Genomic DNA, 17,229 nt, shown 5'->3' on the forward strand with positions numbered 1-17,229 from the left:
AAGCAGTCAAATTTGCCTGAAACTTTTTACGATGAATTTTAGATTAAAATACAGCTTGTGTTTTGTCTCGTGAATCCATTATCGGGCATTGTCTCAGTTTGTGACCTGAAATCAGAACTATTTGACATTGTTGACTCCACATTGACAATGAATTTTCAATATATTATGCAGCCATAATGTGGCATTCGTGTTTTTCAAATCAGTTGCTGCACATCTGTTTCAGCAGGTTCAATCTGCAACGGTTCTGCTAAATTAAACCAAGTTAAAGATTACGAATCAGAGTATCATGAACTAGCAAAGGTAAAAACAAGCGAATCACTGCTATTGCTGGTGCTTTAAGTTATCTCTGATGGCTTTGAAGATGCTGATTGAGGATGAAATTAGGCCACACTGAGTGGCTAACAGCAGTCTCATTGAGGAGAGATATTGCAATAAGCCCCAAAGACATTAAACAAAGGGTGAGTTTGCATGGCCTCTCCCTACATGCCCTACTCTTCACTGACTATCCCCCTAATGTTGTGTATTGGCCAAAGCAGAATAGCCCTTAAACAGAAACATGTCAGATTTCATTAGATAAGGCTTGCAGCTAAGCAGTAGTTGTAGGGTGGTACCAATAGTGCTAGGAGAGGAGCATGCATAAACACTAAAAGTCAGTGTTGAGCAATGATAAGATCATTAAGGTAAAAAGGAAAATTAAAGATTCACATTTTCAAGTGAGATTGAATACAAATTAATAAGCCCTATTACTTAAACATTAGCAGAAATCTTTGAGCCTTTAAGACATTCTCTTTTTCGCCACAACTTCCTGTGACCTTTGAATTGTTTTTTGTAAAAGCATTCAGATGATTGTTTAATTAAGCAGCTTATGTTTTAATGATGATGGAAATGTAATCTAGAGTAATGCAATTTCCATCATGAAAAGGGGGCTAGTCTTAATATGCCAACCCTTCATTCAAGCAGTTGTAAATGACATTTCTTGACCCACAAGAAAACACTGTATAAATGTCAGGGACTGAATAGTCATTCACTCGTCCATTGATACGAAATGCGTCGTCAAGCATGTTAACCACATCTAGCAGCTGTGACTGCGACCACAGCTATTGATTCCTGTGGGGAGTTTTGGCAAAGACCACAATTATTGAACAGCCTGAAACCTAAATAATCAGTTATCTTTAGCAGTAAAGATACTCAACTCTATAGTCCTAATGAATAAATTCACAAGGGCAGAGGTTTATCATGTGAAACCAAAATAAAAATAAAATTATTGAGAGTAATCCAAAAAAACACTACATCCCATATATCAGCACATCTTTATTATTTTTACTATTTTACATCACATTTAGCAAATAAAGACTCGTTCACCAGTTTGAAAATGCTTTCTGCTGTGTAAGAAAATACAACACATGCTAATTAATGAAACAAGTGGTGTTGTAACTTCAGTCTCTCAAATACATGTTAAAACAGGCACAAGTACTAACATTGCTTCACACTATGAGATTTTATCAAAATATGACTATTTTCTAGCAGGTTGAGTCATCCAGTTGTTCTATATAAAGTTTGGACATTTTGTTTCAAGGTACCATGCTGTCATGCAGTCCTGGCCATATGTTTTATTTACAGTAGCAAAGCAAATTTGGTAGCCTAACCCAATCAACCACTGCCTAAAAGCAAAAGGTTATTTTAACGCCTAAAGAAATTCAGATAATGATGATAAAAAAACAGGGTTACATGATATTAGCGGGGTGCTATTATTCTTGTAATTAAAATTACATTTTTGGAAAAATTAATATTAAGATATACAGAAAAAATATATACTGCAGACAGTATAAATGCAAAAACATTATTTAAAAATCAATATTTGCTTTCTTTTTGCATTAATGGAAATGGAAAATCGTATTCCATCTGTTAAAACATTGATTCCTGCAACCCTTTTCAAAAATAGTTGGTACTCACTGAAACAATTTAGTTCACAAAAAGTATCCAATTACAGTGTCTTGCAAAAGTATTCATTCCTGTTGACCGTTTTAACATTTTATGTTGCAGTCAGAAACTTCACTGTATTATATTGGAATTGTATTTCTAGGAGTATTAAGTCTTCCCACAATTTTTAAATTCTAGACCTTGACTTGATCCTTCTACACTCAACAGTTTGATCTAAACCTTTGCATTGCAGCACTGACTATGTTTAAGGTACTGGAAGATGAACCTCAAATGTTTTGAAGCCTCTCACAGGGCTCTTTCAGTATGTAGCTCCATTCTTCCTTCTTTAAATCGACTGAGAAGAGCTTCCCTCTTTCTACTGAAGAAAAGCCTCCTCATCGCATGTTGCTGCCACCACAGCATGTTTTACTGTGGGGACTGTGTGTTCAGGATGGTGTACGGTGTTATTTTTGTGCCACATACACTGGCCCTTGGATTGTAGGGCAAAAAATTTTATTGTGGTTTTTTCTGATCAGAGCAGCTTCTTTGAGATGTTTGCTGTGTCTCCTACATGGCTTGTGGAAAACTGCTATGGGAACTTTTGCCATAGTATTTCGACTATCATATGATGGATGAAACTGATCTATTTGACTTGCTCTGCCCTTGTTTCATAACCTAACCCTGCTTAAGGTTTCTCCACCACTTCCCTGACATGTCTGCTTTGTTCCTTGGTCTTCATGTAGCCTTTTGTTCACTAATGTTCTCTAGCAAACCTCTGAGGCCTTCACAGGAGAGCTGTATGTACACTATATTGCCAAAAGTATTGGGTTACACCCCCAAATCAATGAATTCTGGTTTTACAATCACTTCTATGGTTTCAGCGGTATAACATTTGGGGTGGAGAAGCTCGACTGCCGGCACAGAGTCCTCACCTCAACCATCTTAAACACATTTGGGATGAATTACAGTGGAGGTTACAATTCTGATTTTCTTATTTAACCATGAACACACTCCTAAGGAGGTTTGTGGCTGTAATGTGAGTCAGTCTGAAATAATTCAATGGGTATGAATACTTTTGCAAAGCAGTAGACATAAAATATATAATGGGTATCTTAGAGTAACATTGCTTTTAGCACATTATCTTTTTAACTAACATCCATGTAATAAATAATGTGGTGTGCATGTAGCTGCGACCTGTTCCCAATAGAAAACGTGCACAGATTAAAGTAAAAACAAAATCCATCAACAATCATACATTATCGAGACGCATACAATGAAATAATTGGATAAAAATAGTATCTGAAATGCTTCATCACATGCTGCCTCGAGTGTCAAGAGTTTTTCCAAGCATTGTGAAAAGTGGTAAAGTTTCACTTTGCTAACATTTTTTAAATGTGTTACAGGCCTGAATTACAAAAACTAAGTAAACATTAACAATTAAAATAAAGGTGAGACAAAGCATGCAATGTCTTGCTTCAAATCTATTTCTGTAGTGAGTGATAACATGGATCAGATGACGCAATTTGAGCTTTTTTTCCATTGAGTTGTGTTGTATCAAACCGATATATTTATTTATATTTGCAGCATAAGATCAGCCCAGGTTTTCATATTTATAGTTAAATTCCACACAAATACTGACTGACAATAAAAACATTTTAAGTGACTTATTGTTCTGCCTAGTTTGTATATGATGGAAAGAGAAACCATTTAAAAATATTTTTTTACAACCTAAACAATTTGTATTTGTTAATATTTGTTTAGGCAGAACAATTCTCTAAAGGTCTAGTCATTTAATGCTGTGAGAAACTGCAAATATGACATGTTTGATTGACTCAGAGTTAAAAAGATAGGTAATGTTATGTTTTTGATTTTACTGAATATACTTCACAGACTTACATAATGTATTGTACTAATCTGCTTGTTTATCAGTAGCACCTTGAAATATTTTTAGTGATTTTAGACTTAGTATGAATACTCAGTTTATCCACTTCTTAGACATTGCTGTGCATTTTTCTATGTTATAGAATTTGTTTTGTTCAAATTTTGAATTTATTGTTTCAAATTTATTGACACAAAAATTGTCATTTTATGATGAACAAAAAAGTCCACAATTGTTTACAGAGGCCACACCTGAGAGGGTGCCCAACAAAGCCTCCATCATTTAGAGGGGTGTATTATGGTCTGTCATAGTTGTAGGTTATACAGGGAAAATAATAAAGATGAGTCGAGGAAAGTGGTAATACCTCCAGGCAAAGTTTCAGAATCCCATCATCTGGAAAAAACAAAACAAAACCAACATTCTGATGAACGTCAGAAAAATTCTTGATGTACTTTTCAAGGCTAAATCAAACTTTTACGTCTGTCCTGTGGTGTCATATTGTGTCATACATTTCAATTCCCTTTTAACAATTGATCTAACAAGTACATATTCCTGTTCGTCAACTGCACTTTTTTTAAAGTGGTTTCAGATGATGCTCAGTAAGTTAAAGCATGGCTTAAATTTTGGGTAGGGAGGTAGGCATTGGCATGAGATTGTCACAGTCACAGTAACAACATTTTATAACAAAAATTTATAAAATGATCTCACTACTGTTATTGAAAACAGAAAACAACTATTAGGACTAGGCCTACTGCTGCAAATAGATAATATAATATAATATAATATAATATAATATAATATAATATAATATAATATAATATAATACGAGGTATTGACTTACTATGCTTGTAGGGGTTAATAATTTGTTATGGGGAATTCATTGGCTTTTTAAAAAAATAAAAAAATGGATTTTTGACCAGCTGGTGGCTGGTCAACCTGGTCAAGCTGAAAATTGGCAAATTCTAGTAACCTACTGAGCAATCTGTGCATCTATCGTCCCACTAAGGTACTAATAACTAATCGTTTAGACCAAGCTTGTTTTCAGGACAGTATTATTCTGCTGATGGGGCTTGTCTACAGATTCCTAGATTAACATTTCATTTGTTTGTTCCTTTATCCAGGCGTCATGCAGTTTCTATATGAGAGTGGTTAGGTTTTGTGACATGACATGACATAACAACAAAACCATCTCCCCTAACATCCCTTAATCTGGAAAGGAAAAGACCTGAATAGAACCTTCAAAACGGGTTGCTGTGATGCACATAGAGGCCTACAAAAATCCTTCTCCTGACCTCTACCAGTAGTATTTTACTCAAGCACAGTGCTCTTGGCTTTACGATTGAAGTGGTTAGGACATGGATTGATTTTATCCCCAGAGATAATACTTATTTAAGATAATCACATGAAAAGATATTTTTTATGAGAGTGGAACAAGGAGAATAAACCAGAGTGTAAAACTGTCTGCAGTGTGAACTAAAGCAAGTTTATCACTGTCAAGGTCCATGAAGGTTAAACAGAGGAATAGCGAGGGAACAATGACAGCATCGGTTAAAGCTTTGTGTGGCATTATGTCACAGTAAGAGACGTGTTGCAGAAAATGCTTTGCCATCCATCAAAGCTCAGGTGAAGGAGTGTCCTTGTTATGATTTACCAAGTGAAAATGTAGAATACCTGTGGAGATTGATCATGTGGTGAGAAAAGAAAAGGTATAATGTAGAGTTGCACAATATATTGATAATCTTCATTGCAGTTGTGTGCAATTTGCGCAATGTTGCATCTGTAAAGGACTGCAAATGTATTTCCTGTTAAGGATATTAAAGGCTGATTCCCATTATAGAGGGTTATTCCTCCCCTTATCCATTGGCAGTTAATTGAGGGAATGGTTGAAATAATGTACTGGGAAATGTGATATCCCTTCAAGAAACGAATAAATCATCAGTTCTCACTGACCCTATAACGTAAACAAATGTGATTTAATATGACCCTATACATCAGTTTACCAGTTACCAGTCCTACAGTAGAAAATATATTTTATGTTTGTTGTTAAGGAGGGACAGAAATATGGTCACATGTACCTGGATAAAAAAATAAATCTACTTCAACTTTTTAAAAATGTTACGATGCTTTTGATTACATGTTGTTGCTAGAAATATATTTGCAAAACCAAAACGGCATGCCTTTTTTTCCTTTTTATTTGGCCATTTTGTAGAAAAACTGAAAATTACATCAAACAAAACACATCAGTATGCAAACTACTTTTTGTGATGGTTGTTGTGATTGTAATATTTTAATTGAGTTTTCACTAAGTTGTACTGAAAATAAAATATGGAAAAACATCAAACTGCTATTACAGTGGTTATTAATTCAATTCAATTCAATTCAAAGATACTTTATTGATCTCCGAGGGGAAATTAGAACTAATTAATGCTGTTAAAATACGTCAACTGAGAAAATATTCATATTCGTGAGTGTTTCCAAGCGCTGCTTAGACCCATTTGTTTCCAACTGCCCCCATGAGAAGTCAGGTTTTAAAGGCTAAAGAGCAGTGCCTCATAGCCTTCCCAATACTCCACACAATCAGTTGGGATGCACTACCTATTAGAAATGTAGGGCTAAACATGCTATAAAATTAGGGTTAGGAGTAAAGTGGGATTCAGCAAGAGTCACAATTAAGTCATTTTCCTAAGTAGGAGATAAAAGGAAACATTTCTTACTTTTGTCTTTTTTTGCTTTGTAATACAAATCTCTTGCTGAGTATCACAATACGTTGTAAAACTGTATTTTCATCTACTATTTAGAATTCACACTTCCTGGTCTTGCAACATCACGTTTAGAAGCTTTTCTTTAGATCTGTTTTAGCAAAGGTGACATTCAGCAGGAGACCAGATGAGAAAAGGACCCTGGCGGCTTAGCCTTTAAGCATGACTATTGTTTCCCCATCTGTTAAGGTAAGGCTCAGCCCAAAAACCTTCCTGCTGAATTAATCATTTTTGGTTTGAATTCCAACAGCGCTTTATTTTTTACACACTTATCTGAATGTTACTTGATGATGCATCATTTTTCAAGCCATATATAGAACACTGTTTTTTTTAACTATAAAATATTCTGTAATGATAACCAGTGTACTTGATAGGGTTCCAACATCTTTCAAGAAAACCCCTGAGCCATTCAAAAGTATTATTAGTAGATTTTATGATGTTAGTTGAGTGTTTAGTTTGAATACCTGTAGGGGGAGAATTGCCCTCAGCGGCTAAATCTCCAGCTCCCGGATGCTTGTGACTTGTCTTTTTCTTTGTTGCAATTCTTCAGTCCAGGTATTTTTTACTACATAAAAATTAAAACCTTATAAAAAAATCCCTGACAGTGTATTAAAATTTGAACAATTGGGTCAGATGCAAAGTTTCTGCACAATTGCTAAGGTCTGATGTATTTGTTTTCTATTTGTATCCCACTATTTTCACCAATGCTCTCCAGATCTTCAGACTTGAGCTGTAATCACCATAAAACATTTGGAGACGGTTTTCTTTAACAAGGCCACACATTTCCAAACCTTACCATAGCAACTGTCAAAACCTCACATTCATTGGAAGTTATTACAGTGCCTTGCATAAGTATTCACAACCCTTAATCGTTGTTCACGGATGGTATCTGTCGAATTTAGAATTTCTATATTGAATGTAGTCAGTAAAACTGGAAAGCTGGTGGAGACAAAAACATTGTGCAGCAGTAGAAGCAGATGGCTCAACAAAGTATTTAAATACATGGCATTCTTTTCAGATTTTTTTGTATGAAAAAACTGAAAATTCATGAAAGATTCCTCCTATTCACATTTATATATTAATTTATCATAGCATCTCACAAGGGATCCTTCCCAAGAATACACACCAATTATCCTGTTTTTTAACTGCTCTTTAAGCCTGGTCTGTGTGGAGAGTAGTTAGTATACTGTCCAGATCTTTAGAATAAACGTGTCTAGCAGTGAAGAGTTGTATACAAAAATAGATTTCCTGGAAGTCAAAGAGTAAACACATTGAGTACTTTGATTGCAAAGTTAATTATCTTGTTCTCAGCAAATAACCGTGTTGTATAGATTTCTAGTATTTGTTCCACTTGCTAGAATTAAATGCTCAATAAATGTTTGCAAGAACAAGATAACAAGATAAATGTTTTTTTTATGAAAGGGGATCTTCCAGTGAAGGACACACAGCTGTGTGCTGTTAGGCTGTTAGGCTAGATGTAGTCCACACCTACTGGTCCTATTATCCTCACACAATATATGCAGCTGTATGTTGCACTATTTGTTCCCATCAGTTCACCTCACACTATGCACTCCAAGCATGAAATGCCATCTGTTCTCCAATAACAATTAATTTAAGTTTTGTGTTTCTGTTCCATTAAAATCATATTAGGGAATTTCAAAATTGATAATGCATCATTACTTTGGTTTGTTTGGATGCAGAAATCCTTCCAACATATTTCTGGCATGTTCAGGCAGACCAAGCTTGTTATATTTAGTCAGACACCAAGTCTACTGTTAATGAATGCTGCTGGCAGGGTGTCTGAGCCCCGAGGAGATTACAGGGAACACTGGTAATGTGTGTCCTCTCTATAAATGAGCAAGACAGCAACCAAGACAGAATGACAGACGGACCTGCAAACCTTTACATTAGGACTGTGTCTTTAATGCCTATACCAATAGGATACATTTCTGTATAGCTTCTAAAAACACTAATCTTGTTTTCATTTGAATCCATGATGAAGTGGTCCATTATGTATTCATGGATTAAGTGGTTTATGAGTTAAAACACCGTCAGAATGGCTTTATCCTGCTAGTCACTGATCCGTTACTCAAGCTTAGCTGTGATGTACCATGGCTATTGTGATGCTGCTTAGAGCTCAGCGGGTAGAAAGTTTTATTGTTGGACCCAAAGGGTTCCACTGCAAATATCCAGGACAATTTAATTGTTTGGTTTCTGTTCTCCTTAAACTGACTTTGATAGGGCCCATCCAATAAATACATCCATCTAAACCATCCTCCTACTAGACAGAGATAGATAGATAGATAGATAGATAGATAGATAGATAGATAGATAGATAGATAGATAGATAGATAGATAGATAGATAGATAGATAGATAGATAGATAGATAGATAGATAGATAGATAGATAGATAGATAGATAGATAGATAGATAGATAGATAGATAGATAGATAGATAGATAGATAGATAGATAGATAGATAGATAGATAGATAGATAGATAGATAGATAGATAGATAGATAAATAGATAGATAGATAGATAGATAGATAGATAGATAGATAGATAGATAGATAGATAGATAGATAGATAGATAGATAGATAGATAGATAGATAGATAGATAGATAGATAGATAGATAGATAGATAGATAGATAGATAGATAGATAGATAGATAGATAGATAGATAGATAGATAGATAGATAGATAGATAGATAGATAGATAGATAGATAGATAGATAGATAGATAGATAGATAGATAGATAGATAGATAGATAGATAGATTCTGCTGTTGCGGTGAGCAGCGATATTTCCCCCGCTGAAACAGAAACACAGCAAGTAGGAGTTCCTCCTCAGGATCATTGCAAGCACTTTATGTAACATTTCAGTTTTGAGCCCAACAGTGGAAATGGACACAACTCAGGACCAGAGTACAATAAAAAGTTTTGGGAAATTAAGGTCTGTGGGAGGAACGTTGCATATTAAAGACGTGCCTCCTGACTTCCTGTTGCCAGAGTCTACATATAGTATGATGTGACACAGAGGCCTATTTTAATTAGCTTCTCTTCAAAATATGAAAGACAAATGAATATCCAAGTCAAAAAAGGCAAATATGTGGTTATTTATTATGCGTTTCAACCCTTTTACTGTTAAAAATCTGATTTCAGTTTTTTGACACTGGCATTTTTATTCCCTTTCAGGATCTGATTTTCAGTGTACCACTCACATAATCCCGGTGAAGAACGAAGAAGGTGTGGTTATGATGTTTATTTTGAATTTTGAATACGTTGTGGATGAGGGAAGCGACCACTCCACAGAGAACATAAGCCCGGCATCCCCTACAAAGTCAGATCAAAGTAAGTATCAGATATACCAGGAGTGTATTAGTGGACTGCTATAAATAGCACCATAGCTTTCCATGCTTTAGCTGCCTTGTAATAGGTTTGTGTCTGGTTGACTTTTTTTTTTCACTCTGTTGCAATAGGCTGCACAGGATTTTCAGTCAAGCTAAAAAAGATGAAAATTACAAAACGTTTTTTTTTTTGTTTTTATTGTTCATAAATTAAATCTTTGAATGTTGCACGAGACCGTTTCACTTCCAACATAAATACACACCCACTTTAGAGTCCATAGATCAAGGTTAGTAAGAAAACCTCCAACTTTCCAACTTTGAATTCCGATTTAAGGGGATCTTTCTGTTCATTTTTCAAATTGTAATTTGGAAAACATAATTAATTGCACCCTTGAACCAAGAGTGTAAAATCAATAGGAATGATGTATCTTCTTTTGTTGTTATGGCATTACAAAACAAACTGACATGGTCCTGAACTGCTGTTTTAAAAAGTCTGCCAATATTGTGCGATTTGGAAGGTTTAGTATTTACTGTTTTCACACTTTTTATAAAAATGTTTGAGAACCACTGGTTTATCTTATTAGTCAACCAACACAGTGCAATTTATAAGGATGTAGTAACAAGCCCCATGTGAACACAGGGGCTAAAGTGGTTTGCTTTTCCTTGCATCTTTCTATTTTCTTTTTGGATGTGGATTAGAAATTGTAAAAACAATGAAACATTACAGCTCAGCTATATTCTTCTCACAGCATGAATATCTCCAGGGCTCTTTTACTTAGCCTGCGCTGTACTGTGATCATATGTGAATTTTATGCCTCTGCATGCAGCCATGCCCCTGTGTTTAGTGCTAACATTGCTAATCAGAGTTGATGGCTTGTGATGAGGTTTCAAGAAGAGAACCTGTGGGTACATGAGACAGATGAACATACGATGTGACTTTAGATCAGTGGAGTCAGAGAGAAAGAGTACTACACACACACCCTCACACAAACACACCCACACACACACACATCACACTTATAGCATGACCTTAACATTGTCTTTGACTTTGAATTTCTCTTACACAACAGGAAGGAAATAAAGCTGATTTCAGGCTGCACTTGAGACTTTCACACTGAACCTCAATGTGAACTACATTCCTTATAGACCCTGAATTTCTTCATATAGATTATTACAAATTCAGACATTAATATAACTGTTTTAGTATAAGTAATTGTATTAACATGTTGTCATTGTTGTATGTAAAAATAAGATATATATTTCAGTGTCATTCATATTTACACACCAATCCAGAATTTTGAAGAAGTCAACTGCCTTATAAAAAAAGGTGACGTTTTCTGCTTTTTTTTGCCTAAGTAAAACTCCTTGTGAGAGTTTGACATCAGAGAATCAGTCTATGCAAACTTCCGTATCTTAAATTACTTCTGGTAAACTAATATGATTCTTCCGCCTATTACCAAGCGCTTTATGACAAACACTGTAAATGAACCAGGAAATCTCATGGTCTTCACACCACATTGTTTAATGTGCAGTCCCATTACAGCAGTGCAATATTGGAACCGCTCTTTTATGAGATGGAGATGAAACTGTAATTGCTGTTAGATGCATCTGTAACACTATCTTGGGCTCATATTTGTTAAAAGTGAAACAACCACAAAAGATTTTTTGTTCCTGCGTAATTGCTCCTGTTAATGTTTTATTCTAAATATAAGCTATCAGACTTAGACACAAGTAAACGTTTTGCACTTAACTTAAACCTAAATTGTAGTTATTGATAATAAAGTTTTCAACAAGTTCAAATATTAGGTACACAGGCTAGAACTGGTTGGGGTACATTCAAGGTGCTCCTTTGGAACACATCGAACTCATTGCCATTCTTACAAAACCAGTTTGAGATGATCTGAGTTTTGTGACATGGCATATAATCCTCCTGGAAGCCACTATCCATAGAGGCGTCATAAAGGGATGAACATAATCAGCAACAATATAAGATATGTGGCATTCAAACAATGCTTAGTTTGTAGTAAAGGATCCAAAGTGTGCCAAGAAATTATCTCCACACCATGGCACCACCACTACCGGTCTGAAACGTTGATACAAGGAGGATAGCTTCATGCTTTTTTTCTAATACGTCTAACAGTTCTGTAAACTGGGCCATGCTTAAAGACTGTGGCTCAATGGGAATGGTTGTCGTCTTGCATTTAAAAAACTGTGGGTTTGTTTTGAGCTACCTCCTGCCACATGTCAATATGCCCCTGGGCAAGGCACTTAATCACAAATTGTCTAATAATTTGCAAATTGGTTCATAAATGTCAGCATGTTTGTGAGTTTGGATGAGTGAATGTGGTTCCAGTGTAAAAGCGCTATGAGGATTCAGTACGACTAAAACAGAGCCATACAAGTTCAGCCCATTTAAGCAAAGAATAGTAAACCAAACTGTTAAAAATGTGAATTAAAACATACTATAAACTGCTAAAGATGTAACTACAAAAATGGTTGTGCTCATATGTGACATCAACAATACATAGGCCTACAGTTTTGTGACTTTAACATATTTGTAATCTTACAAATTAAAGCTTTTGAAAAAATTAGGAAATCAGTCTTAGGTCACCTCACTCTGGTGATATGAACAGTAATGCTTTTCATGGTTATAGCTGCTTTAAAGAGATATTTTCCTTGTTTTTGTCTAGATGTGTTGAGTGCATTGCAAGGTAATGTCATACATAATCATTTGTTGAGGGACCTACTATTGATAAAATATGTGTTTTACCTCTTTCTTTTAATTTACATATAAAAATGGGTGCATTAACCATCCAAACTGAAGTTGTGCCTGGTTATATGGCTTGGCCATTAGTTCATACTTACTGTTTCCTTTAAAAGTCCTTTATGTTTTGTTTCATATAATAAAATTATGTTATATGTTTTGGTCGAAAAAAATTACTTTAAATATCAGTTTTGTACATGAAAAAATCAGTATCTTAATTTTTTCTCATTTGCTAGGGAGGAGCAGATTCTTTCGGTTCCGTCAGGTCGCTTTGAGCCTGATGAACACCAACAAGCAATCCCTTCCACAAGAGGACCCAGATGCTGTGATGGTGGATTCTCCCAAAGAAGATGAGGACTCTGTGGCCTTGCAGAGCTTTCCCTCACCTACAAAGAGCATATGCAGTCCTACTGAGGCCAATGACACACGTGCCCTCATAAGCTCCAGCCACCACTCTTCCCAGGCTAGCATTGGCCGTGAACCACTTGATCATTCATCCCTCAAAGTCCCTTGGGACAAGCTGTACCAGACGGAGCCTCAGCAGTCCTCAACCTCCCTGTCAAACACCTTCCCCAGAGGCAGCACCAGCAGCATGAGGAGAGCCTCATCCATCCATGAAATTGAGGGCTATAGCTCCAATTCAAAAAATTTATTCAGGGACCGACATACAAGTGAAGGTATGTGCTAAGCTGTTGTTTCTAATTAGAGATATAAGTAACCCAGGCTGTGAGGGATCCCAGGTATATGTGGAAAGATTTCATAAACTCATGAGAGCCAAAGAAATTAACTGGCCTGGAGAGTTTTGTGCAGAGAAGATATCGGCTGAGTAAACTAGGATGGAAAAATAAATGTAATAGTTGTCAAAATGAGGTGAGATTCTTCTATGTATCCATGCAAAAATGAATTAAACCCTCATAATTAGATCAATGAGATATACTGCAGTAAATGTTCACATTTTAAAGCTATGAAGTTTGGGGGGCCATTTGGTGTATGTTTTAATTCTTTCTTTTGCAGAAGTGTATCTCTATGATTGAGTTTAACAGCTATCACATATGATGAAATGAGAGCCTAATCTTTAGAGTATCAAATAAATAATGATCATATAACATGGATAAGATGTCATGAAACAGTAAAATGAGTATATCTTCGCACTCTGGAACTGAGGACTGAAGAGGCCTGTATGGAGTCACACATTAACTGTGACTGTCTTTTATCTTTTTCAGAATTAGAAGACTACAAGTATAATCAAAGAAAAATGTATGATGATTTTCTATTTTTCTACAATTATTAAATGTAATGAAGAGGGGTACTGTTAATCAATTGTGATATAAGAATAAAAATAAAGTGATGTTTTTTTTTAGCTGTAACTGGTGTGAGACCAAGAAGCAGAGAAATACTGTGTTAGAAAGCTTGAGGCTGAGCAGATAAGGAGGGCACCATAGCTTGGGAGCCAGAAGCGGCAGAGTCATAACATCAGGACCAGAGGGGCAAAGGAGAGCCAGTTTCACGGGAACTGGGCATGGATGGAAGGTCAACAAGCAAGCTCAAGTCATAACAAGCATGGGAGCGAGAAACGAGAAGCCGGGTGCATGCTGTTTTTCATCAGTCTGAAGTTCGAAAAACAAGCAAAAGTCATAACACAGGGAGCCAGCTGCGGGCTGTTTACAACTCTGTCTACGGAGGCTGGGAGACAGCACCGAAAAGTCACGGTGACCACGTAACTCAATGATGGGAAAGCTTGCCCGGCAACAGGGGATGAGCAGTGAGGCTATCTGCACTATAAAAACTGTGCCAAAGAAAGAAAGACCAGCGAACAAGATCGGATGGAGAAAGAAGCTACAGATGAATCAGAAGACCGGAGACCCAGCCCAGCTGAAAATTCTGCATTATATAGAGGATCAACCCATGGGCTATGAGAAGATCTGCAACTAAGAATTGAGAATCTGAATTTCATCTGTTGCATTTTTACCAAGACAACTGAAGTGAACTTGGTCAGTGAACAACTGATTGCTCTGAGTTTCAGGCTTCTGGAAGTCCTGAAACAACATCAATTACACCTCAATAGTTTCCTTCAACTATTCAGCCTCTGGAAGCTACCGACTTTTGAATCATATGCCAACAAGGTTTCTGTTTTTTAAATAAAAATTTATTTTTTTTCCAACTTGACCATCGAAATCCCGAGCATCAGCGCCTGTCCACTTAGAGGAAGAAAACTGAAGATTTGCCTTTCACCCAAGAAGACAATCACTAGTTGCCTACAAAAGAAAAAATTCCATTTGGATCCATGGTGAGCCTCCGTCTCCAAAGCCTCTTCGGCCTTACCAGTTTCAGCATTAGGGAAAGATTGAGTTGATTGATTTATTTCTATTATTCTAATTATTATGTTTTGCTGATTTTTAAGCTGTTACTGACCCCTGCAAAAGCATTACTAATTAAAGAAAGCATATAAAATTCTAGATTTATTGTGGGCAGTCAATTATTTGAGTCAGCTTATTTTTGGGTTTTTTGTTGGTGGTAAAAAGTCTTGTCGCCTGGTTCCAAATGATATTTGGTGGTTTTTATAGGTTGCCTTAATCCAAACTTGTTAAAACAATACCCTTGGGGCTCGTGCCGAGCCACTAAAATCAACCTAACCCATATATCAATTGCAAGTTATAAAACAGGGAATGAGCAGCTGTTAACAGAAGTGACTGTCGAGGAGTGAATGATTGCTGTGGGCTACTCGGTCGTCCAGACCTCCAGTTGAAGAAGGGCGAAACATTTGGATGCAGGCTGTTAGAGGCTAGGCGAGACATTTCCCGACACCAGCTTAAACAGATTTTCCAGTAAACCTGCTTAGTAAGATCTTCCAGGTTTAGGGAAGTCCAGACCCGTTGGATGGAGAGCTGGATTGAGCAATCCCCTTAGAAATAGGGAAGTAGGAGGGAGGGGTTAGCTCATCGGACAACGAAATAGTGCCTAAAACAGCATTACTAGTGTGCAACATAGAATCAGGAGATCAATTTAGATGCAAAAAACAAGTCTTACTGTGTTGATGTCTTTGAGAATGACTTTTTATAATATCATAAAGAGAGATGTCAACTACTGCAAAGATATCAAATTATTTATGTACAAGCACACATTATGTTCCATCTAATCATTTCTTTTTTAAAAGACCAAGAGCTAAATTGGAGCTTAAAATTTGTGGTCCATATTTACATGATAAATAATAAGCTAATAAACCAACAGTTGGTTGTAAACTGTTTAACACATGAAGCAAACTGAGAGTCAGATAACTTTTACTGCAGAGAGTAAATCCCTTGATAAAATCCTTCTGAGAACATCACGATTTGATCACTTAAACCTTGTTTGCCTATTATTTCCACTTACAATCTCAGTCAACACAATAGAAATGTTGAAGTGCAGATAATTATTTACTCTTAAGATGTTAAAGTTTAAAAAAGTAATGTAGATTGTGCTGGTAAGAAAAAGGTATCTTAAACTGTGGCTTATACTAAAATGCTTTACCTACTCATTGTCCTTCCTTATGTGCATTTATTATTTAGGGTTTCTGTGTTTTGTTTGCCAACAGAATGTTTTGATTATATATATATATATATATTGTTTTTTTTTGTCTAAAATGTCAGTTAGCACAATGTCCTGTTTAAATTTATAAAGAAAAACTTAATAGTCTGGCTTCCATCACTGTGGGTGTCCATGGTTCTAAAAGAACCCTATGGTGTATATCATCAGCTAAAACAAAATTAAATGTTCTATATAGTATTTTCATCATACATCATATTCGGTGGCTAAGTACTGTATTTAAAAAGGTTTGCATAGGTTTTTTTTTTCTATATTTGCTGATGTTAATGATTGTTTATTCAAAAGCTAGAACAGCTGCATGACTATCCGGAAGCTGTTTATATGTACACATATGCATGTATGTATGGCAACATTTTTTAATCATTTAGCAAAAGGTTGGCAGAAAAATTCTTCAATGAAAGCGTAAATATGTGAAAGAATGGGAACATTAATACAAAATGACAAAATACGTTAATAATGCATTTGAATATAAATGTTAAATATAATCAAAGTTGTTATATTTTATATGTTTTTATACAATTATATTTTTTTGTTTTTTCTCCATTGTACATTTGCTTGTTGTTCATTTGCTTTTGCTGACTGAGTTTGTCAGTTTCCTTTTGCTTTTTTCTATTTAATTTTACTTTAATTAGATTTTTCTTAATTGCTTTATCACCAAATTAAAGTTGCAATGTTTGCACCGCATGAGCTTCTCTTAAAATGGGAAAGTACATCTACAGCTCTGTAAAAAGATTAGACTGATGCATTTTAGATTAAAACTGCATTTCCTGCAGATACATTTACCATGTACAAGGGGACCAAAAGGGAGCATGTGATGTCATGAGGCAAACATGATGTGGAAAGTAAAGAACGAGTTTAAAAAAAGACAAACAGAAGCTACTATCTTGATTATTCTGTCTTTACACTAATTTCCAACACAGTCGAGGATGAGAAACATTTCAACTTACAGACAATGACACATATATGATGTAAGAAT

General features: G+C 35.7%; 1 protein-coding gene across 1 annotated transcript in view; it reads left to right on the plus strand.

Annotated features, from left to right (window-relative positions):
• The window catches only part of LOC124871127 (potassium voltage-gated channel subfamily H member 7-like), a 53,544-nt gene that overhangs the window by 8,675 nt on the left and 27,640 nt on the right, over positions 1-17,229 (plus strand). The window contains exons 3-4 of the mRNA XM_047370152.1: positions 9,756-9,911; positions 12,908-13,348. Coding sequence (XP_047226108.1) covers positions 9,756-9,911; positions 12,908-13,348 — 597 coding nt within the window. The remainder of the gene's footprint in view (positions 1-9,755; positions 9,912-12,907; positions 13,349-17,229) is intronic.

This window comes from Girardinichthys multiradiatus, chromosome 7 (assembly GCF_021462225.1).
Source record: "Girardinichthys multiradiatus isolate DD_20200921_A chromosome 7, DD_fGirMul_XY1, whole genome shotgun sequence".
In the NCBI taxonomy this organism is placed as follows: Eukaryota; Metazoa; Chordata; class Actinopteri; order Cyprinodontiformes; family Goodeidae; genus Girardinichthys; species Girardinichthys multiradiatus.